The 21,706-nt window shown below is 55.6% G+C and overlaps 1 protein-coding gene across 1 annotated transcript; it reads left to right on the top strand.

Annotated features, from left to right (window-relative positions):
- The first annotated feature begins 266 nt into the window (after nt 1-266).
- Nucleotides 267-21,704, top strand: LOC119096447 (alkaline ceramidase 3). The gene is made up of 9 exons (XM_037219355.1): nt 267-1,281; nt 3,634-3,858; nt 5,672-5,798; nt 9,579-9,689; nt 11,606-11,711; nt 18,417-18,537; nt 18,812-18,975; nt 19,662-19,766; nt 20,196-21,704. The coding sequence occupies exons 3-9, from the start codon at nt 5,705-5,707 to the stop codon at nt 20,329-20,331; spliced, it is 837 nt and encodes a 278-aa protein (XP_037075250.1). The 5' UTR covers nt 267-1,281; nt 3,634-3,858; nt 5,672-5,704; the 3' UTR covers nt 20,332-21,704.
- Nucleotides 21,705-21,706: the final 2 nt, after the last annotated feature.

The following is a 21,706-nucleotide window of genomic DNA, read 5'->3' as shown; positions in this document are numbered from 1 at the left end:
GAGACGGGAGACGGGAGACGGGAGACGGGAGACGGGAGACGGGAGACGGGAGACGGGAGACGGGAGACGGACCATGACACAGGGAGGTGTACTTTGTGTTAGGGAGACGGATTGTGACAGAGGGAAGCAGACTTTGTGTATCGGAGACAGGGTTAGGCAGGGAGACGAGAATCGGCATCGTGGGACGAACTGTATGACAGGGAGACTGTCAGGGCGGGGGGGGGGGGGGGGGGGTAGGGGAGATGACTTTTGGGTCGGGACGCGGAAACCACCAGACAGTGGGAGGGGGACGTATTGTGAAACAGGGAGAAAATCCCTGTGATAGGCAGACGCCCCGCGGCGAGGAAACGCTCCCGTGCGGCAGGGTGACGCCCTGTACGGCAGGGCGACGCTCCCGTGCGGCAGGGTGACGCCCTGTACGGCAGGGTGACGCCCTGTACGGAAGGGTGACGCTCCCGTGCGGCAGGGTGACGCTCCCGTGCGGCAGGGGGACGCCACCGTGCGGCAGGGGGACGTTCTGTGCGGCAGGGGGACGGACTGCAGACGGACTGCGCGCTGTGATACCGCCGAGCCCGGGCGTGACTGAGGCCGGGCCGTGGGCCGCCCGCTCAAGCTGGCCTCAGGAGGTGTGGAGCTAGTCAGGAGTGCCTGGGCCGGCGTCCGGGCCGGCCGCGAGTGCGTGCGAGAGCGTGTTGGTGCAGACGGTGGCGTGCGACGGCCGGTCGGTGACGTGCTGGAGACGGCGCTGCGATTACTGCTCAGTAGGGCCGTTTTATAATTTTATATGCGTCTAATTAGTTTTTGTTTCCCGCATTCTGAAATTTTAAGAGTCGGCATTGGGTGACACTTGTTCGACCGGGGGTTGTGTTGTGGGCGGTTAGCACAGCCAATATTTGGCCTTGAAACGCATAGACGAGTGTGGTGCGTGCCCCGACAATGTATGCTTGCGTACGCGGTTGTGCAGAAGTGCAAGGAATGAGGCACGAGGGCAAGGGACGGTGACGTCTAGTAGCATGCGAAGACAGCACAAGTGGATGCGTGGCCCCATACTCAAGGACATTGTTGCCGGCCGTTGATATTGGAGTATTTAAGTACGTGCCAACCGAGTGTATGCCAGTGCGGAGTGGCTGCTGTGATGCGTGGGCGGCTGTGTGACGTTGGCGGCATGTTGTTATCGGTGCGGCAGGGGCGCTGGGCGGCGAGCGAATGCCGCACGAACTGTGTGCGCCTCCCCGCGCCCGGCGCGCGGGACTCCGCGCCGGGCGCCGCCTGCGAGACACGGTGAGCCGGGTGGCCTGGTGGTGGACGGGTGGACGCGGGCAGCGCGCCGGCCGCCGGACGGCCGGGCAGCCCGTGATCGGGGCGCGCGCGCATATGTGTGATCGCCTTAGCGGCCGAGAGGCCCGCCGACAGAAAGGAGACGCCTTTTTTAGATCGTGAGAACGTTGAGTGCGTTGTTTTCTGAAGCGGAAGTGGACATCGATCCAATTGGTAAATAAAGGGGAAATGCGAGTGGGGTGCGTATATGACGTGAGGTGGGGCTTGAAAACCTGGACAAGGCTGGACGCCGTGATCCTCTTGTCACGCAGTGTCGCACAAGGGGGTTAAAAAGTCAACACTAATACGTTTAACTGGTGGGGGTCCCCGCGTGTGCATGTTTGTGTGGGGTGTGCCCCATGCTGTGAAGCGTGGCGCTCGAGTTCCGTGCTGTCGTTTCCGGTGTTTGGAAGCCAACTGAGCGAGCATTTTTGGTCTGGCTAGGACGTTTGGGATCGGCGCATATCGTACTTTGTGCACCTGCGATTATAGTTATGTATGCACATTTGCATTTAAGCGGTCCTAATCGCGAGCTTTCGATATTGGCCCCTCGCGTTTTTATCATCTCCGGACGTGACGCCGGTGGAAGGGGGGGGGGGGGGGGGGGGGGGGGGGGGGGGAGCGGCATGTCGGTCTATAAAATGAGTTGAGGTATTTTTCCGCGAGGGTTGATGCGGGGTGCATCAAAGCGCCGACGGCTAGAGTCGATTTAGGGCGCAGAAAAACTAATTCAGCCAAAACCTTTTCAACAGAATAAACATCCTGGACGAGGATGGCGGAACATTAGTTCCTCGATCTTGTCTTGGCTGCCTGACGAGTAACGTGGTTGCTCGAAATAATTCCAGCACGACCGGAATCGCAGCTGCATCATTCTAGCACATCAGCTAGGTATTTGTTTCACCACCGTCAGATCAATCCTGCAGGTTTGTACGCGCATGTATACATCGTTACTCAATTTATACTCTATAGCATAGATCATCCTTTGTCTAGACACGTTATGCGAGCCTGGCAATCAGTGACGTACTTGCAGAGGACTAGATTTTCTAGACGCGCCGGTATGTTATCGGATGGATCGCTGGGCCAATGCAGCTTTTCTCACTATTATGAGTCCTTCTAAAGAAGTGACGTCATAAAATTCGGCGAAGCTCTAAGCTGCAAGATAGCGACTAACTTTGGTACTTTCATATGAAACGAATACAAATCGGAGCGGTTTAGTAGCTGGCACAGCTGTATGCCAAATATTTTAGGGCTGAACTGCATAACTGTCAAAATGTACTGCTATTGTTGTCATAGAACCCTTGGTCGTTGCCATGGTTACGAACTTCCGCAAACCCAAAGTACGGCGTAAGTTCGCAAAGTGAAGTGTAGGCCGCATAAATAATGCCATTTTTCTTCGATTCACAATGCTAAAAATGTATTGCTCAGCATCGTGCCGAAATGCGTTGTAAAACGACGATACGGCAGCCGTCGCCTCAATGTTATTTCTCAAAGAGATGTATTGGGTAAGACATGCAGAGAAGCATGGTTTCGTGCCTGCCGACATAAAGCGCTTGTTCGAGATCTGAACAGCCAGGGTTTGTTTGGAGCATTTTATAGAAACGGGCTTGTGAATTTGATTTGGAGTTTGAACTACTTCATCCCGAGAAGGACGCAGATTCAATCCCTGCGCGAAAGCCTTATTTGAACAATGCAAAGGAAGTTTCAGCGGCGGCGCCAGGCCACTGGGATAGCGCAGACACTGAAGTGGGAGCTGCAACAATCCAAGCGGATGCATGGCTATAGGCTATGTGGGTTTTCCTTTCACATGCTCTCAAGCTTATTAAGTCTGGCCTGGTATGAGGGTCGACGCGGCGAACACTGGATGCCCCCCCCCCCCCCACCCCCTCCCAATGGATGTAGTTTTCTATTCATTTGGAGGGCTTCGGCTTCCCTAACTTTTGGAAGGAAGTGGGCCAAATCTGTGGAGAAACATGCTTGTTGGCGTATTTTTTGGTAGCTTGGATCATTTTTGACCTCACGTGGTGAACATGTCCCAGGAGGCACTGATCACCCGCCGCTGGATCACAGCGCGCACGTGTGAAGCGTGCGTGTCGCCCTGGCGTGGCGGCAGCTGGATCTCGCGCCGGCTCGGGTCCCGCCCACCACCGACTCGCGCTCGGCAGCGCTATCTGTGAATAGATCCCCGTATCGACGCCGCGGCATCGATCGCCGAGCGCCACGGCCGACGGTCTGGCGGGCTAGGCGCCACGGCACCGCCGCCTGCCGGCCGCCGGCCGAACCAGCCGCCCAGCGACAGTGTTTGTTTGCCTCGGGCAGGAGGTGGTTCTTAGGGGCGGGCGGCGAACGTCACGAGCAGGTGCGGCCGACGCGGCCGGGTGGCGAGCTTCTCATCGGTCGCGAAGCACGGCTAGGACGGGCCCGCCGAACGATACTGCGTGACGGAGAGCCGGCTCGCGGCGGCCACGCCGTCTCTTGGGGAAGGTTCGCTGCTGACCTCCGGGAGCGCCGCACGGACCTGACCCGGCGGTGCTCTGCTGAAGCGTGAGTTGCAACCTGGGCGTGAGGTGGTAGCTTGGCCCGGAGGCCTGACCTCGTGTTTGTTTTTGCCGGGACACCATGGGGTCTCCATGACATCGTTGGAAAAAGGTTACGCGCTACTGTATGGCGCTGGAAATGCTGGCTCGAACACTATACAGTGGATTTTTTGCTTCGTAAGGAGCAAGGTAATGAATGCTGCTGTTTCAGGCGAAGAACATTGAGCTTAAACTGCCAATTTTTCTTTGGTAGCCATGGATCGCCTAACTGCCGGCTAATCGCCTAATCGATTAACTAGCTGTAAAAAGGAAGCGGACGGATTAGCATAGTTACGCCAATGCACCATGCGTTAAGTTAACTCGGGCAAATGTGGTGTTACTGGAACAGATGTCAGCAGTGGTCCGCAGAGCTCTTCAACACTTTGGGGTATGCTTCATGTGACAGGAACACCTGTTGTGGGGTAAAGAAGTGAGGGCCACTAATAAAAGGTCTCACTAATAAAGGTGAGGACCACTTGCGTAACTTCTCTAACGGATTGTTCGGAGCGGTCATTACACGGGGGTAAACGGACCCACCGACCCTAGATTCAGTGCCTCGAACGGCACTTCTACAAATGTACCGGAAGCGCTGCTTCTATAAATCCACCGCTAGGTAAACACGTCACATGGCGAACATTTACCGGGGGTGATACAAAAGCAATCACCTGATGTGTCAAGATTTCGGCAGGACGTGCCTCGGCGTTCGAGTCAGATGGTTCCCCAAGCGGTGCAGTCGGTCGCGGCTGCGAACACTGGACCATCCGTTGGCGGCTGCTTCGCCGGCCGAGCAAGAGCTCTTGCTCGCGGCCGACACCCCGCCGTTGATGACCTGCAGTTCAAATGACGAAAAACACCACTAAACGCTAGTTGCATTGTGCCCGTGCAATCAAGAAGGTGGTTATTGTTGTCCATAACTTAAGTAATTACCATGACTTTCCCAGACGGCCTGTTTGCTCTCGAAGCACGGCCAGTTTTGAGCCATGGCACCCGACCTGTAACGCGGCCCGTTTGTGTGTGTTTAGCGAGTGGCTGAGCCGCACAGCCGTCGCGCGGCCGGGTGCGGGGCACCGTGTCTAACGCGTCCCGGCAATCATGTCGCTGGAGCGGAAGTGAGCTGGAATTGGATCCGGTCCGACGGCTGACAGACGAGTTCACGGCCCCTGGACCATCGCAGTGTGTTCTGGCAAAGCCACCTCTCGATCGGTGTGGAATGTTTGGGTGGCCAAGATCTGGCGTGCTGGGGGAGGGGAGTATCCAGCATACCCTCAAGCCAAGTGTGCCACTCAGGACTCTTGTAATGTGCTACCGAGCAGCGAATCAACGCCGCACTGCCTGTCTTGTTCATCACGGGCCTCGCGGGCTGGCGTGGATGGCTGGTTCAACTCGTTTCTAGCCTGGCCAACTCATCCCTCTTTTCGCCTCTATCCTAATAGACTCTTCTCTTCCTCTCGCCTTTGGCCTGACTGACTAGTCTATAGCCTATATAGGCTCGTCTATAGCCTCACCTACTCGTGCCTCCCGCTGCTCGCCTCTGGCCTGACCGACCCGTCCCTCCCGTTCGTCTTTAGCCCGACTGACTCGTCCACAACACTCGCCTCTATCCTGACCGACTCTTCCCTCCCGCTCGCCTCTGGCCTGACGGACTCGCGTGCTGCCGGCTCGCTCAGCGCCAGCTGCGTGTCAAGGCGCGTCCGCCTGTTGCGTCGTGTATGCCGCCGGCCGGCGGACGGCGCGGGGATGGCGTGCGGGGCCGGTCGCTGACGTCCGCCGGCACCCCGCAGGTCCGGCCGTGCTCCACTCGCCCGGCACGCAGCATGGCGCCCGTGGCGGGCTTCTGGGGCCGGCCCACCTCCACCCTGGACTGGTGCGAAGCCAACTACGCCGTCTCTGGCTACATCGCCGAGTTCTGTGAGTTCTCCACCCGCTCCGCTGCCCAGAGGAGCCGCGCGTTGGCTGTGTTCCACGTGGCGGCGCCTCGGCTGTCCAGCCGGTGTGCAGGCCCCGGCCTGGTTGTTAAGGTGTTGTTGTTTTTTGTCTTAGAAAGGCTGAACGGCCCACGCGACAAACGTGGCTTGACGTAGCTTGAAAAGAGCAGCGTGACGCGCTCGGTCGGCGTCACACGGGCACAGGCGAGTGAGCGCCCAGCCGCCGACCCTCGCCACCAGGCCGCGGCGTTTTAGGCGAGGTCACGGTAGAGCAGGCTCTCATGATGACTGCGCGGGGGGATTGCGATGGGTGCTGTGTACTCGCTGTCGCGGCAAGATCAGTAGCATGCGGGGCTTCTACGCAAAGGCGGGACTTGCAAGCGCACTATGCTCGTGAAGTGAAACGATCCGCCATAACATGGTGATATATCTTCGAACCATACGCTATGAGAACCTGCTTCGATCAATGTAATTCCCGTGATCCCCTGTTATGTCTTTTTGCTTGACGACTGCAATCGTGTCCAAAGAAGTGCATCGACGGCGTGAAAAAAAAGAAAAAATTGATGCTGCACTGCATCTATCCCGATCTTTGCCGTCTATCTCAACATCGGTATCTGTATCAATGTCCGGTGTCGATATCGACCACTTGCTATCCGGCACCATGTACGGTGCCGATATCGACCACCCGCTATCCGGCACCATGTCCGGTGCCGATATCGACCACCTGCTATCCGGCACCATGTCCGGTGTCGATATCGACCACCCGCTGTCCGGCACCATGTCCGGTGCCGATATCGACCACCCGCTATCCGGCACCATGTCCGGTGTCGATATCGACCACCCGCTGCCCGGCACAATGTCCGGTGCCGATATCGACCACCTGCTGTCCGGCCCGCACCCGCCTTCAAATCAGCAGGAATCGTGCTGCGAACGATTCAACTAGTGTGTGATATAGATTGGGGATGCAAGTGCGGTGACTGCATCTTTCCGGTCATTTCATGGCACCCTTGGGTACGGAGCTGGTGAGCACTGCCAGTTGGAGATGTAGGGTCCGATATTGTGCAGTTCACCGCAAGAACTCAGCGGCGTCCTGGCACCTCGCTACCTTACATCTGCTGGGGATGGACGTCAGATGCTGGGGAACGTATGGTGGCATGTCAGTGGACAGTTACGTAGTGTGGGATTCGAGATGTCCTGGAACTCAAACTGATTGGCTGAATGATGCGGGTTACTCTTGGGTAGCCCATGCCAACCTCGTGTCCGCCAGACTGTCCTCGTGTGGATACGTCTCTGTACAGAACCGGCTATAAAACAGACCGGTACATGGTCCGTATGCAGCTGTTCAACGCCGGCTTGGTGGCAGCTGCCTGGCCATTACCAAGGTAAAATCAGCGCGGGTTTTCAGTGCACTAACTGTTATTTGGGGGTTTTACTGGCGAAGCTTCTTGTTCCTGGCTGCAAGAGGCCATTGCCCTTGCCAGCGAGTTTTGATTCTTTTTTTGTGAGGAAATAATGATTCATGCTAATCGGGTGTGTGACTGCTCATATTTTTTGGGAGGTGCTGACCCCCGCCCCCTTCATTGTCTCTGAGCTTGATGTTGGGCCTGTCGATGCTATCGAAAAGTAAAATGATTTTCTCTTCCGTGATGTTGAAAAGCCGCCACGTTCGGCCCAACCCCTCCCGTAGCCGCCATGGACCTTCTGGCATTCACATATGTACCCTCATGGACAGCCTGGCACTCACATATGTACCCTCATGGACAGCCTGGCACTCACATATGTACCCCCACAGCATAGGGTCAACATGCGAGCTACGCCCCGTTTTATGACGCGCTGTCATGCCGTGATAAACTCCTGAGGCTCCGGTCGTCAGTGACACGCATCGGCATCGTTTCCGTACATGAATAATAGCGCATCCTGCTGGTGTCGCAGGCTGTCTGTGAGGGGCGCGCGCCGCCAGCAGGGCGCCGCACGCAGCTCCAGGGGGCCGTCAGGCCGAGCCGGCGAGCGTCATTACGGGGCCGCCACTCGGCCGTTCGATGTGGGTGGTTGTGAGCGGCCGGCAGCACGGCCAGTGGGCCGCTGCGTAGGGCAGCATTGCGTTAGTACGGACGAACGTGGCCGGCACACTGAGCACAGCGCTTGTAAGCTGCAAGAATAGGCGGCTCATGGACTGGTTTGAAATGTTCTGCGGCCGGGGATGACTCGCGGTCGCCGTTTCTGCTGTTGCTTGTGCATACAACGTTGACGCTTCGGAGACAACCGACTCACATTTCGCAGAGCAGCACAGTACCATGCATGCACTTAGCTGGCTGCTTCGGATTAGACGGTGAATGTGATCGGCCTTGCAGTGCAGCACGTGCTTATTGTGTTGCCAGGCAGTTGATAAGCGGCTTCATAGTTTTGCCGCCCCGCGGCTGGGCCTGCGACTCCCGGCAGTGACTCTGGTTTGTGGTACTTTGAGTTGTCCGGTCTGTCGAGTAGTGCAGCTGTTCTGGACTAGAAAAATGCTCACTAATCTGTCGGTTGTCTTGTGTGTGTAGTATCGACTTGATGTGAACTAACTGGTGATATATTAGTGAACTTTGGGTGTACATAATCACACAGAAACGATCAAGAAGCCCAGAGGCGAGAGTGACTCGCAAACGTTCCAGAATGTTCGGAACCGTTGACCGTTTTCAATTCGCCATGTTTAAAATCTGCTACTCGCTGGCCTCGAACGGCGTCTCCGACCGCTGGTGGTCTTACTGATGGCCTGGCTAACCGTATCAAAGGTTACCTGGCAGGGTAGGGGTCCCCGCAGGCGCGGTCTTTCGTGGACGTCTTGAGGCGTCGAGCTTGATCAGGGATGAAACGGTTGTTCGGACCATTGTCCTCATTTTGGTGTATCAGTATGTGTGTGCACACATACCGTGTGCGCACTAACACACAAAATGTGGACGATAGTCCGCATAAGTATTCCATCCGTAATACTTGAACTTCCTTTCAATCATTCCGTGAAACTACAGCCGTGCGTAATCCTGCCAGCGAACGCGGGCATTCGAATGTCATTACTTAACGCCTTCACTAAATGTATTCGACGACTTCATTCATATGAAGGACCGCTGGTGGCTGCGCAGGAATGGTGAGACTGGGAAGAGTGGTGCGGCTGCTGATGCGAATTAATTAACGTTTTTATGTGTGCTTGTGGGTGCTGTATGCGATTTGCGCTCTCAGCTTTGTTCTGTTTTTCCTGGATCGGATCCAAAACAGCCGCTGCTGCTTTTGCCCCAGGCCGGTGCTGTCTACCAATATGACATTTTTCGGACATACATTGCTCCATTGATTGACTGAACTCGATCTAAGCTGACAATTTGTTCATTCCCCCGGGTGGTTAGGTGGTGTCAGTGTTTGCTTCACAATGCTTCTACCCGCTCCTAATCGACTGTGGACTACCCACACCGGCTATGGGCTACAGACCGCCCCAAATGATCAGGGATGTACTAGTGTGGTTATTTTTTGTATCGCACCCCTTGCTCTGAAATTTGGCACCGGGATTGAATTTGAACTGATCTAAACGTAGCTTTTGTTGTAGCACTGCGTGCTAGCGTGCTGGGCGGGCGCAGATCTCTCGTCCCTGCGTTTGAGACGTGCACATACCGCAGACGGCGAGGCGTCCGTAGCTGGTGATGCTGGTCAGCAGTGTAGCACTTTCGGGGGAAAGGCTCTAAGCCACAGTCCATGACCGCGCCACTACGCCCTCAACTGGCGATATGGCTTCCAGGGAACACGCTGAGCAACATGTCCATGATCGTGCCGCCGCTGTACGGCATCTACGAGGCGTCTCGTCAGCGGTTCGAGGCCAGGTTCACCATCTGCTTCATCCTGCTGCTCGGTCAGTGGCAGACAGCTGCCGACGTCGTCAGAGGGGGCTGCACCCCAACCCAACGTTATGGAGGAAGGGGGGGGGGGGAGGAGGGGCGCTCACCGGCGGGTTGTGCGGGCACGGCACCGTTCCATGCACTAATCGTTCGAGGCTCGTGAGGAGTCGTGTCACGCATTGGATGCTGTGGGTATTGATGAAATGATGGTAAAGACAGTGGTAGCGTCACCGAACCCTTGCGATGGGGACAACTGTGTGGTTGGATTGCTATAACGATGCGCTTTCGGCAGACGGCTTGGCTCATAAAGTAGCGCGTGAGGACTGTGTACGCGTTGTACCGTATCATTTTTGTTGTGGCCATTTATATGAGCACCTTTCATGATCGCACAATCATTCCTGATGTAGCCAAGATTGTGTCCAATGACCCTCTACCACAAATAAGCGTTGATCACTGTGTTCTTCCTCTCAAGCGAAGACGCCAGGGCCGATCTGGGTCGGGACTAAGCGGCTGTTGCAGCAGCTGAGTGAACCCTTGCTGTGCACCATCACAGGCTCCACGTGACTTGTGAATGGCCGGCTGCTCTTTCTTCCCACCCTGAACTGAAACGCCCAGATATGCCGGCGAAAACATTCCGTCGCAATTTTTCATGCACGGGAACCTAAAATAATTCATGATGATGGTGTTTCTAAAATGGTATCGTCATGCCATGTGAGAGAGAGAGAGAGAGAGAGAGAGAGAGAGAGAGAGAGAGAGAGAGAGAGAGAGATGAGATGAGAGTATAGTATAGGAGAGCGAGGAGAGAGATCAGCTCAGACTAAGATATAGATACTAGCTAGATAGAGAATATTCATTACTCTCTCTTCTCTCTCTCTCTCTCTCTCCTCTCTCTCTCGCTCTCTCTCTCTCTCTCTCTCTCTCTCTCATCTCTCTCTCTCTCTCTCGCTATCTCTCTCTCTCTCTCTCTCTCTCTCTCTCTCTCTCTCTCTCTCTCTCTCTCTCTCCTCTCTCTCTCTCATCTCTCTCGCTCTCTCTCTCTCTCTCTCTTCCTCTCTCTCTCTCTCTCTCTCCGTCTGCTCTCTCTCTCTCTCTCTCTCTCTCTCTCTCTCCTCTCTCTCTCTCGCTCTCTCTCTCTCTCTCTCTCTCTCTCTCTCTCTCTCATCTCTTCTCTCCTCTCTCTCTCTCTCTCTCGCTCATCCCTCTCTCTCTCTCTCTCGCTCTCTCTCTCTCTATCTCCCTCTCTCTCTCTCTCTCTCTCTCTCTCTCTCCTCTCTCTCTCTCTCTCTCTCTCTCTCTCTCTCTCTCTCTCTCTCTCTCTTCTCTCTCTCTCTCTCTCTTCTAGATTCGAGCTCGATCTATCGCTCGATCTATATAGAGAGATATCGAGAGCTTCACCGCAATCCCAGCGGGCACCTGCCCGTTGCTTTTGCGCCTACTTCAGCTAGCCTCCAGCTGCCCCTCGCTTAGCCTCAGCTCGGCGGTCTGTGATGAGCTGCCGGCTGTAGTCGGCCTGTTTTAAACGCCTGTCTTGCATTCCGTCCGTGGTCTGTCGGTCGTGTGTTCCGTACCGACGGTAAGACGCCGGCGTGATGGTGTGTCTGGCAGTAGTAAGTCCGGACGTCTCGACTGTTGTCTGCTGGTCGCGTGTGCCGCACCGACGGTATAACGCCGGCGGCGTGTGCCGTACCGATGACATGGTGTCGGTGGCGTGTGTTGTACCGATGGTATTACGCCGGCGGCGTGTGCCGTACCGATGGCATGCCGTCGGTGGTGTGTACCCCATCGACGGTAAGACGCCGGTGGCATGTGTCGTACCGATGGCGTAGTGTCGGTGGTATGACGCCGGTAGCGTGTGTCATACCGATGGCATGGTGTCGGTAGCGTGTGCCGTACCGATGGTATAACGCCGGCATGGCGGTGTGTCCGGCAGTGGTGGGTCTCGGCTCTTCCGCCTTCCACATGACGCTGCTGTATGAGATGCAGCTTACAGACGAGCTACCCATGGTGTTCTGCAGCTGCTTCCTGCTCTACTGCTTGTGAGTATGAACAACAGATCTCGTATCGGGGCAAGGCGCGATGGCCCAGAACAGTCCGCATCTATCTGAAATCGCCACGTCAACAGCGGAAGTGCTAGCATAGCCTGATGGCGTGTGTCTCCGTGCGTCACGGCGCTGCTGCGCTGCGCTCCTGGCGTAGGCCGGTATAGTCTGTCTGTGTGCGCTCCTTACGTAGGCCGGGATAGTCTGTGTGCGCTCCTGACATGGGCCGGGATAGCCTGTCTGTGTGCGCTCCTGACGTGGGCCGGGATAGTCTGTCTGTGTGTGCTCCTGACATGGGCCGGGATAGCCTGTCTGTGTGCGCTCGTGACGTGGGCCGGGATAGTCTGTCTGTGTGCGCTCGTGACGTGGGCCGGGATAGTCTGTGTGCGCTCGTGACGTGGGCCGGGATAGTCTGTCTGTGTGCGCCCCTGACGTGGGCCGGGATAGTCTGTCTGTGTGCGCTCGTGACGTGGGCCGGGATAGTCTGTCTGTGTGCGCCCCTGACGTGGGCCGGGATAGTCTGTCTGTGTGCGCTCGTGACGTGGGCCGGGATAGTCTGTCTGTGTGCGCTCGTGACGTGGGCCGGGATAGTCTGTCTGTCTGTGTGCGCTCCTGACGTGGGCCGGATAGTCTGCGTGCGCTCCTGACGTGGGCCGGGATAGTCTGTCTGTGTGCGCTCCTGGCGCAGGCTGGCAGTCTGTCTGTGCCGACAGGCTCGCTCAGATCTGGGCAGCAGCAGTCGCGTGTTGGATGTTCCGTACGCTGGAGACAGCACTGCTTCTCATTGACCGTCTGTAGCAGGCGTTTTATTTTTGGCATTGAATGATCGGCGTTGACTATCCGTACTGCCTACGCTCTTAGCGGTCCACGCCAACGCCCATTTTCCTACCTTAGGCCCATATTTATCCCACCAGAGATATCTGATCCACGCGAACAGATGTCACGGCCACATTAAAAAGCTAACCTAAATCCTGCCCTGTTCCATGGTTGGTCGTGGTTTCCATCCAAGCTAGTCATTTAACGTCACCAGCCACAGCCCCGCTGGAATCGTCGACTTGCCCGCCAACTGCGGCTTCATCGGACGGCCCCGGCAGTAACTTCGGTGGGGCCGGTGCTATACCGCCCCGCAGAGTCGGCGGACCTGTCCGCGGGCGGGGGGCGGCGCGCGCGCGGAAACGGGCCTGACCACGCCACGGAGCCGGAGATAGGGCACCGACGGTTTCCGGGCGGAGGGCAGCCACTGGGCGGATGTAGCGGGCGGAGGCTTGCCGCAGGGCGGACGTAGCGAGCGAGGGGTGCGGCTCACCCTTATTGCCTGTGCACCCAGAATAACCAAGACCGCTGTGCACAAGTATGCCGGCTCCATTTTGGCCGTCTGGTAGTGGGTATAAATCTGAGCTGTTGGAGACCTGTGCGGCTCCGTGCGATTGTAACTAATGCGTCCTTCTGGGCGGGCAATCACACCCGTGTTTGCTCTTGCCTCGCATATTTTACGAAGTGCATGACTTGGTTGACTCGGCAAGGCATTGTCTGGCTGCGGCGGCGTTTGGAGATCCGCTTGGCTGCATTGGACATGAGTAGTTGTTAGCGTCCTTCAGTTCGAAACTTGCACGACCCATTACCTCTCAGTTTTCTCTGCCCCATCTAATGTACCAAAGCTGCTGTCGTACTTTGCGAAAATATTTACCCATCTCTGGGTTTGGCAAGCGGTTCGAAAACTAATGAAGGTGAATTGTTTATTATGCGCATGCGATGCCAATTGTTAAGCGTCTTGCCAATTGGTTTTCACGCTAATTACGAACGCGCGTTACTTTTTGCTCTATATGTTTGTGCACCTACCACCACACAGCAATTGACTTATTTTACCCGAGGCGGTGAATCAAACTCAGTTCTCACATCGTGTACCACGCCCCGTAGCACAAGCCCACGCGTTTGGCCAAGCAACACAGCTTTCCCAAGTGCTCAGATGCTTTGCACAGAATGGAGCAGGCAAAAACTTTGCTAATGAGTGCCGGCGAAAAGTCATTCTCATCGAGGAAAAGTCACTTAGCTGCAGGGGCGGGTCCAGGGGGGGGGAGGCACGGGGCTATGGCCCCCCTTGGGCCTCGAATAGGCACATTGGCTCCGAAGGGCCCATCACCAGCCAACAGGCGCAACTATTTTTAACACAAAACGCAACAAAACTGGATATATCTGGACTTCCAGACGACCAAGAACAGTTGTAAGCGAAAGTGAAGGGCCTATGAGAAGGGAAAAATTATTCAATGGTTTGAAGTTATGAACTGAAAATTTTAAGCCTTATTGCACTGTCTATGGGCTCCATGCTGCTTCTGGGAGACCTATATGCTCACTTTCAGGATCATTTTTATAGTTACGGGGCGTTCCACGTTGTCCTTCATTTATTTACGTTTGCTCGGGGACCCTGCGCTGTTGTTGGGGCCCTTCCTGCTAGCGTTCCGGCGCACTCTCGTCAATCGCGGGTCCCTCCACGTGTTCTTTCCATCTGCCAGAAAGGCTGTGTGGACTATAGCCGGGGTCTCATGTCTTAACCTGCCGGGGTATTCTCGGTTGCTCAGGGGCCCTTTACGTGGGTCTCAGTTAACCTACTGACATGTTTTGCGACGTGCTCATGGGCCCTCTTCATTGGTCTAGCGCGCTTCCAATTCTCTGTCACTTTCTCAGGACCCTGTACGCTTGTCGGGGGCCCGTCTGATGGCCTGCTTGGGCACACCAGTCGTTCGGGGACCCTTCACACTGAGTCTTGGGTACTTCTTTTCCGAATGGGGGCCCTATGCTTGGGGGGGGGGCGCTATCTGATAACCTGCCCGGGCACATTCAATCATTCGAGGGTCCTCTTCATTGGGCCTTGGGCACGTGCTATTTGAATGGGGCCCTACGCACTTGTCGGGGGCTCCCTCTGTTCGCCTCCTCGGCCACACTGGATTGCTCGGGGGTCCTGCACAGTGGTTATTGGTGTTTGAATTTAGGGCCCTTTGCTCCTATCGGAATCATATGATAACCTGTTCGGGTACGCTCCAGCTTTCTGGGGCCCTCCGCACCGTGTTTTTGGTACTTCTTATTTGAATAGAGGGCCTTACTCTCCTGTCGGGGCCCCTTCTGATAAGACGCTCGGGCCCATTCGATCGTAGGGGACCTCTACATGTGGTTTTGGGTACTTCCTTTTTGAATGGAGGGCCCTCCGCGCTTTTCGGGGGCCCTGTCTATTAACCTGCTCTGGCGCACTCGATTATTCGGAGACCTCTACATCGTGTCGTGGGTATTTCATATTTGAACTGACGGCCGTACGCTCTTGCCGAGGCCTCATCTGTTAACTGCTCGGTCACACTCGAATATCCGGGGGCTCTCCATACAGTGTCCTGGGCACGTCCTATCTGAATGGAGGGCCCTTTATACTTGTCGGGGACCCCCATCTATTCGCCGCTTCGGCCACACTGAATTGCCCGAGGGCCCTGCACATTGGGTCTTGGTCTTTGGATTTAGGGCCCTGCACTCCTGTCTCGGCCACCTGATAACCTGCTCGGGTATACTCCATCTTTCGGGGGCCCTCTGCATTGGGTTTTGGATGGAGGGTCTTATTTGAATAGAGAGCCCTACGTGCTTGACGGGGGCCCTATATGTTAACCTGCTCTGACGCACTGGATCATTCGGTGTCCTCTGCATTGGGTCTTGAATACTTCGTATTTGAACGGAGGGCCCTACGCTCTTTTTGGGAACCTTATCTGTTTACCCCCTCGGGCACACTCGATCATTCGGGGGCCCTCTACATTGAATATCGGGTATTTCGTATTTGAATGGAGGGCTCAACGTTCTTGATGGGGGCCCATTAACTTGCTCGGCTAACGGGTTAATGGTGTTAACCTGCTCGGGCGCACTCGATCGTTCAGAGCCCTACACGTTATGTCGTGAGTATTTCTTTTTGGAATGGATGGCCCTATGTTCTTAGCGGGCCCCATCTATTAAGCTGCTCGGGCCGGTGGCGGATGCAGAGGGGGGTGGGGAGGGAGGCACGGGACCATGCCCCATGAACCATGCCGAGGGAACCTAAAGGCTCCGAAGGGGCCCATAACCAGCCGGATGGACGCAGTTTTCTTACGACAACGTTGAAAGCCTTCAGGCCCACAGACGACCAAGAACAATTATTAGCAAAAGTAAAGAGTTCGTAAACAGACCAATTTCATTTTTTGCTGACTGAGCAATTGTTGCTTTGGGGAAATTTTCGAGCTCATTACGCTGTCTAGTCATTGCGCTGTTGGGCTCCTGGCCCTATATGTCCACTTGCCGGGCCAATCTGATCGCTAAGGAGCTTTCCACGTTGCCCTTGATCTCTTCGCATTTTCTCGTAGAGCCCAGTGTGCTGTTGGGACGCTATCTGCCTCCATGCATGAGCACTGTTGATCAATCAGGTTTTCCTCCGTAGATTCTCCCCCATTCGCCCGAAAGGCTCTTTACGCTTCCAGGCAGTATATGCCAGGGTACACTCAGTTGTTCAGGGGCCCTTCATTTAAGTCTCGTGCTCTTTCTACTTGCTTGGAGGGCCTTGTGCTGTTGCTAGGGCTTTTGTAAGGTACGGAGACATTAGGCACGGAGACATACAGGCAGGCAGACATAAGGCACATTCGATGCTCAGGGGCCATCTACTTTGATCGAGGGCTCTCTCCCTCTGGTCTCATTTGCAGAGCACTCTTCACTCCTATCGAGGTTCGTGCTGCTGACCTGCCCGCGCACTCTTGATCGCACAGGGGTATTCATTTATAGTCTTGGATAATTCCCCTTCGCTCGGAGGGTTCTGTGCTCTGGCCGGGGATTTACATGTGAGCCTGCCGAGGCACTGCCGGTCGTTCATGGGCCCACCACGTTGGTCTTGGGTTCTTTTCGCTTGCTCTGCGGACCCTATACTTGTTGACGGGAGCCACTTTGTTGGCCTCCTGCGGCTCCCATGATCGCTCAAGTTTTGTCCCTAATGGCCTTGATGCCTTTGCCTCAGAGCAGCGGTCGAATATGCGCCGATGAATTTTTACGCGCAATTGCGGGGCGTAATTTTACGTGCCGGCGACGTCGTGTCATTTTCATTAGCTATTGAGTGTGTGACACTTATTATGCTAGTGCATCACGTTCTTAACATATTTCGAATGCCAGGGTATGCTTACAGCAAAGGAAAAACAACCTTTACAACAGAGGAAAATGTTTTGCACTAGTCATCAGCCACCATCTGATTACATCGCCCAGCCGGCTAGCAGTAAAAACAAAACACAAGCTAGGAATCAAGTCCATGCTTGGTTTCCATGATTGTTAACAGCTAACTCAACTTTATTTTGCCCGTTTTTCCGAAACAGTTAGCCTCAAAATCACAGCATTTAACATGACTTGTAGGAAGTGAGTGAGTTCTATGCATGTGCATGCGTAGCACGCCTAGCTTTATAAGGTCGCGCATAGTGGGATGTGTTTCCGTATTTATGAAATAAATGCATATGCACGCACGCACGCACGCACGCACGCACGCACGCACGCACGCACGCATGCATACATACACATACACATGCACATACACATACACATACACATACACACACGCAAACGCGCACGCACACATGTGTGTGTGCGTGTGCATGGGCCCCACCATGCTGCGTGCCCCCCTGGACGAAAGCCTGGATCCACCCCTGCTTAGCTTTCTCTAGCGCGGCTTTCTCACTTTCACTGACTTTTGTTGTGTGGCATAGTTGTCCCTGATTGTCTTCGCTGTTTTCAGTTGGATAGTTCGCTTTACTTGTGTAATAACACAAGTAACTTGGCATCCGGCGACTCTCGCCGTGCTTGTCCGATCCGGAGCAGGCGGTCGGCGTCCGTCGTCTGGCGCCCTCTGCGCTGGAGGGATAGTCCGAATGCGCGCCGCTTTGGGAGCTCTGCCTGACTCCATGCCACGGATGGAACTGGGGAGGAACGGACACACCGGTCTCATAAGACAGGTGTGTCGGACACTGGCGCTGTTTGCGGGACTTGTCATGGGGCGTTTACCGGCCCGGCATGGAGCGATACGACGAGATAAGAGACGACTCCAGCACGCATCGTGCTATTCAGCCTCACTCCTGAAAGGAATACGCCGTCCCAGAACTTGTTTTGCTACTTCATCAACCCTTGAACTGGCGGAAAATTTGCCTCAAAACAACAAAATCTCGGAAAATCGGGAACTACTGAAATATTTGCACTTTTGCACTTTGCTTTTGACCGCAAGGTCAAACTAGGACTGTGTCATAATTAGAGCACCGTTTCAGCGTGCTCGCCTTCCACATGCTCCGCGCTCATGGCGTTAAAACTGCAAGATTGACACAGTGCGAAGGGAAAGCCTTTGTCAGCTGAACTGAAGACTTGTGGTAGGCATGATCCGTTTAGGCCTATATTCCGCGTCCCTCGCCTCGCGGAGATCGCACGGAGTTCGCCCTCCGAAAATGGGTCTCGAAGCCTCTCTGGCTGCCAGACCCGCCCGAGTACTCGCATATCACAGCCGTCTATACGCTGGGGATCTCTAAGGAGAAGCCTCGGGGTCCGAGCCAGTGTGACGGGAGCTGCTGCGGTACCATCCCACCTCACACCCCACCGTTGTCCCATAGCTCCAAACTGGGCCGTCAGCGCCGAGGAAACATTACCTAGCCTGGCCGTGATCGTCTCCCTTGGGCTTGTTTGCAGGGCCGACATCCAGCACATGCAGACCAGAAGCCATTTCAATTGGCTGTCAGTGAGCCTGGTGGCGTGCTCGGCCATCTTCTGTTTGTCCTACCTACTGTACCCCAACCCGCTGTTGCACCAGGTGAGCTGCTCACTCGGACACCCAGAAGGGTATGGCCAGCAGGCAGAATTCAGCACAGGGAAGCCGCTCCTAGAAACGGTGAAAGGACCAATGGGGACATCGTCATGTTTTTCTTTACTGGTGCTATTTTCTTTCATCTGCACCCGTGTTTAGTCTTGTTCTTGAAGCTGACGCTGCTCTGTGAGACGTCGTGTGGCGCACAGTTACTCGGCGCACGGCTGCTCCGTGGCAGATGCTCTCCGCTGCTACGCCCTACTAGCCGGTTGTGCCGCAGGCCATCTACGGTATGGCCACACTCACCATCACCGTACTGGACGTGCGCCTGGTGCGCAGCCAGAACGACCCCCAGCTGTGGCGGCTCTTCTACGGCGGCCTGGTGCTCTACGTCACGGCCGTATCCCTCTGGAACATAGACAACCACCTGTGCGGCCCGATCAGGTGCGTACTGGCGGACCGTGCCCTGAGCCCGAGCTCGCCATCCGGCCGCGGCGTCACCTGGCGCCCGTCCACCAGCGAGGTGCCACCCGGCCAGCCATCCGGGGCCTCCGTCTCACCGGGGTGACAAGGAACCGGCTGCGTGACGCCCGATGGGTCTGCGCAGACGGCAGCACACGTGACCTCGGTCTGTGGCGACTGGCGAACGAGACTACGTGACTAAACTTACGGCGGGCGCTCCGACAGTGTCAGAAGTCGGGTGGTCCGGTGTGCTTCCTGGGCGCCGCGCGTCACTCGAATGTACGCTCATAGCTGCGCTGCCGCGCTGAAAGGTATCGATGAATGCCGAGTGGCCCTATCATGGTTTGCTAATGGCTCTTGACAGCCGAGCCGAAACTGAAGCTAACTTTAAGTCGTTGACGGAGAGAAGTGCGAACAAACCGCTAACTGGCGATGACTTGAAGCTCAAGTCTTACGACACTTGGCGCCTCAAACTCGATGTTAAGTTTTGGTGATGCCCGTGGTTGAAGATGCCCGTGGTACCCACCCGTCCTGCCGCGATGGGAGACAAACGACACCAGGGGCCCCAGCTGCTGAGCGCGTCGTTAAGGCAAATGACAAGTTCGGTCACACTTTGTCCCAGACTATGTATCTTCAGCAGCTGATAAGCCGCGATATTGTCATTGCAGTCAGCTCCGCACCCGGCTGCCGTCGTTCCTCAGGCCGTTTACCCAGCTGCACGCCTGGTGGCATCTGTTCGCCGGCTACGCCAGCTACATTCACATCCTCTTCTGGTGAGCACTCCTGCAAGTGCTCGGCGCTACCCAGTTTAGGGACAGGGGCGTGAAGCACATCGCCATTTGCTAACGGAGAAAGCGCGGCAGCCAGATGTCACGCCTAACTCACTGACGGTACCCCCGAATCTCGCTGGTCTCGGTAGTCGAACCCCGTGTGTCCCACCACGGCCAGGGTCAGTGGTACGTGGCCAGTTTTTTTCTGAACAGCGACCAGGATGGATACCGACTGTTGCGGTGTACCATGACGTCGTTCGTAGAAGCTATCCGATTGTCTAGATTGTCTAGATGGCCTGAACTGCTCTGTCCATGTCCACTGTGCATTCTGTTCCGATTGGTGTGCGCTCCATGCGGATGTGCGGGGCTGGGCTGGCTGCAGCCCCGCCGCTGGTCGCTGGCCGACGCCCACTGACCCGCCGCCTGCCGCAGCCTCAAGATCTGGTACAACGTGCGCCATCAGAAGTGTGACATGCACGTGGGCGCGGTGGGCCTGACGATCCGCCGAGCGGAGCGCCCGGCCGGCGGCGACACACGCCAGGCCGCCAACGGCAAGCGGCGCGACTGAGCGCCGTTCGCAGCTCCGCCAGCTGGAGGCCGCGGACACTGTGCTTCGCCGGCCGGCCGGGCGATGGCGCCGGGTGCGGTCGAGGATATGCAGGCTTGGTTTCAGGCCAGCCACGACGCAGCTGGATATTACGTGCCTGGCATCAACAATGGGCTGCGCCCTCCGGGTAGAGGCGCGTTGATGTACGCACTTAGATGTCGCTCGGCGACTCGAACGGTTTCTGCGCTTGATGAACGCACAGTTTGGGACAAATTCGATTTTTAATTCGTTGCACTCTTCGGTATATTTTCTTTCAAAGCGTAGGTTACATACCAGTGCAATGAGCTCACCAGATTACAAATGAACCATGGAACCAAAACTGCAACATCGATCGTTGGAAGGTTGGTCGGCGCCCATTAGATGGGCCGGTTTCTGATAAAAGTAACGATGACTTGCTGTTGTCCATTTGTTTTCCGCGTCATTTGGTGAGTCGGCCGATGGCTGTTTTTGGTATTTGAAGACCATCTGAGCCGTCTTTTGGCACCATTAGCTCTAATTTTCCGCAAATGTTCACAAAACAGGTTTGTTTGCTGTTTTTTTTTTGCTGCCGTTTGAGTCTTTTTGAGGGTGGCGGTGGCGCTGAGTTACTACGGTACAACCACTGTGCTACGTGAGCGAATTCTGTGTGTGGGGAGGGGAATGCCACGTGTGCTGCCTATTTCTAGTGGGTAGAGCCACTTTCGCGCTGTTTATCGGCTGCATTGTATGAAATGTTTTGTTTGGTGTTCCCTCGCCATGGTGCTGCATCGAGGCTTCTCTGCCGGTCTCACAGCCGCTACAAATGGCTACACAAATCCATAGAGCGACGGAAAGCCGTCGACTCAAGACAATACTCGGCCTCAGGACTGAAGCAGAAGCCTGGCCTCCGTCTCGGTGCAACGCTGCCGCTGGGGGTTACAGCTGCTGTATCCCACTCCCCTTGTCACGGGTGTGTCTTGCAGCGCTGGACGCGTGCTAACTCGCCACGAAGTGCCTACACCGATCTAGGCTGCGCTAGCCCATTTGTACTGGAGGTATTGGTTATCAAGACAATGAGGGCGTTCAGGAGGCTGTGGGCGGACGATACGCGCTCATGCATGTTAAACACTGCCGTGATCTTACTAAGTCATCGCGTGTACCACGTTTGAGATACATGTTGATGAATATATAATTTAGCTGGTGACTCCCATACCGCTGAATGCAGCGCACCATCTGGAGCTCCGCTAGTTGAGGCTGCACTGGGAAGAGCCTGCAAGAAGGCTGCAAAACTCGTTTTCGTTTTTTAAACGTTGCCTGGAACAGAGACCTATGTGTAGATGTTCATATTTTAGTACCGACGGATATAAACGCAAACAGT

This window comes from Pollicipes pollicipes, unplaced genomic scaffold, assembly GCF_011947565.3.
Source record: "Pollicipes pollicipes isolate AB1234 unplaced genomic scaffold, Ppol_2.1 Scaffold_4295;HRSCAF=5057_pilon_pilon_pilon, whole genome shotgun sequence".
NCBI lineage: Eukaryota > Metazoa > Arthropoda > Thecostraca > Pollicipedomorpha > Pollicipedidae > Pollicipes > Pollicipes pollicipes.
Note: the sequence above shows the minus strand (reverse complement) of the source record. Positions and strands in the feature narration are given on the sequence as shown.

Excerpts from the sequence above, each read along its gene's own strand:
- LOC119096447 (XM_037219355.1), top strand. The coding sequence starts at position 5,705 with ATGGCGCCCGTGGCGGGCTTCTGGGGCCGGCCCACCTCCACCCTGGAC. Across the intron at positions 18,538-18,811 it reads CCAACCCGCTGTTGCACCAG|GCCATCTACGGTATGGCCAC; the intron begins GTGAGCTGCTCA and ends GTTGTGCCGCAG. Across the intron at positions 18,976-19,661 it reads CACCTGTGCGGCCCGATCAG|TCAGCTCCGCACCCGGCTGC; the intron begins GTGCGTACTGGC and ends TTGTCATTGCAG.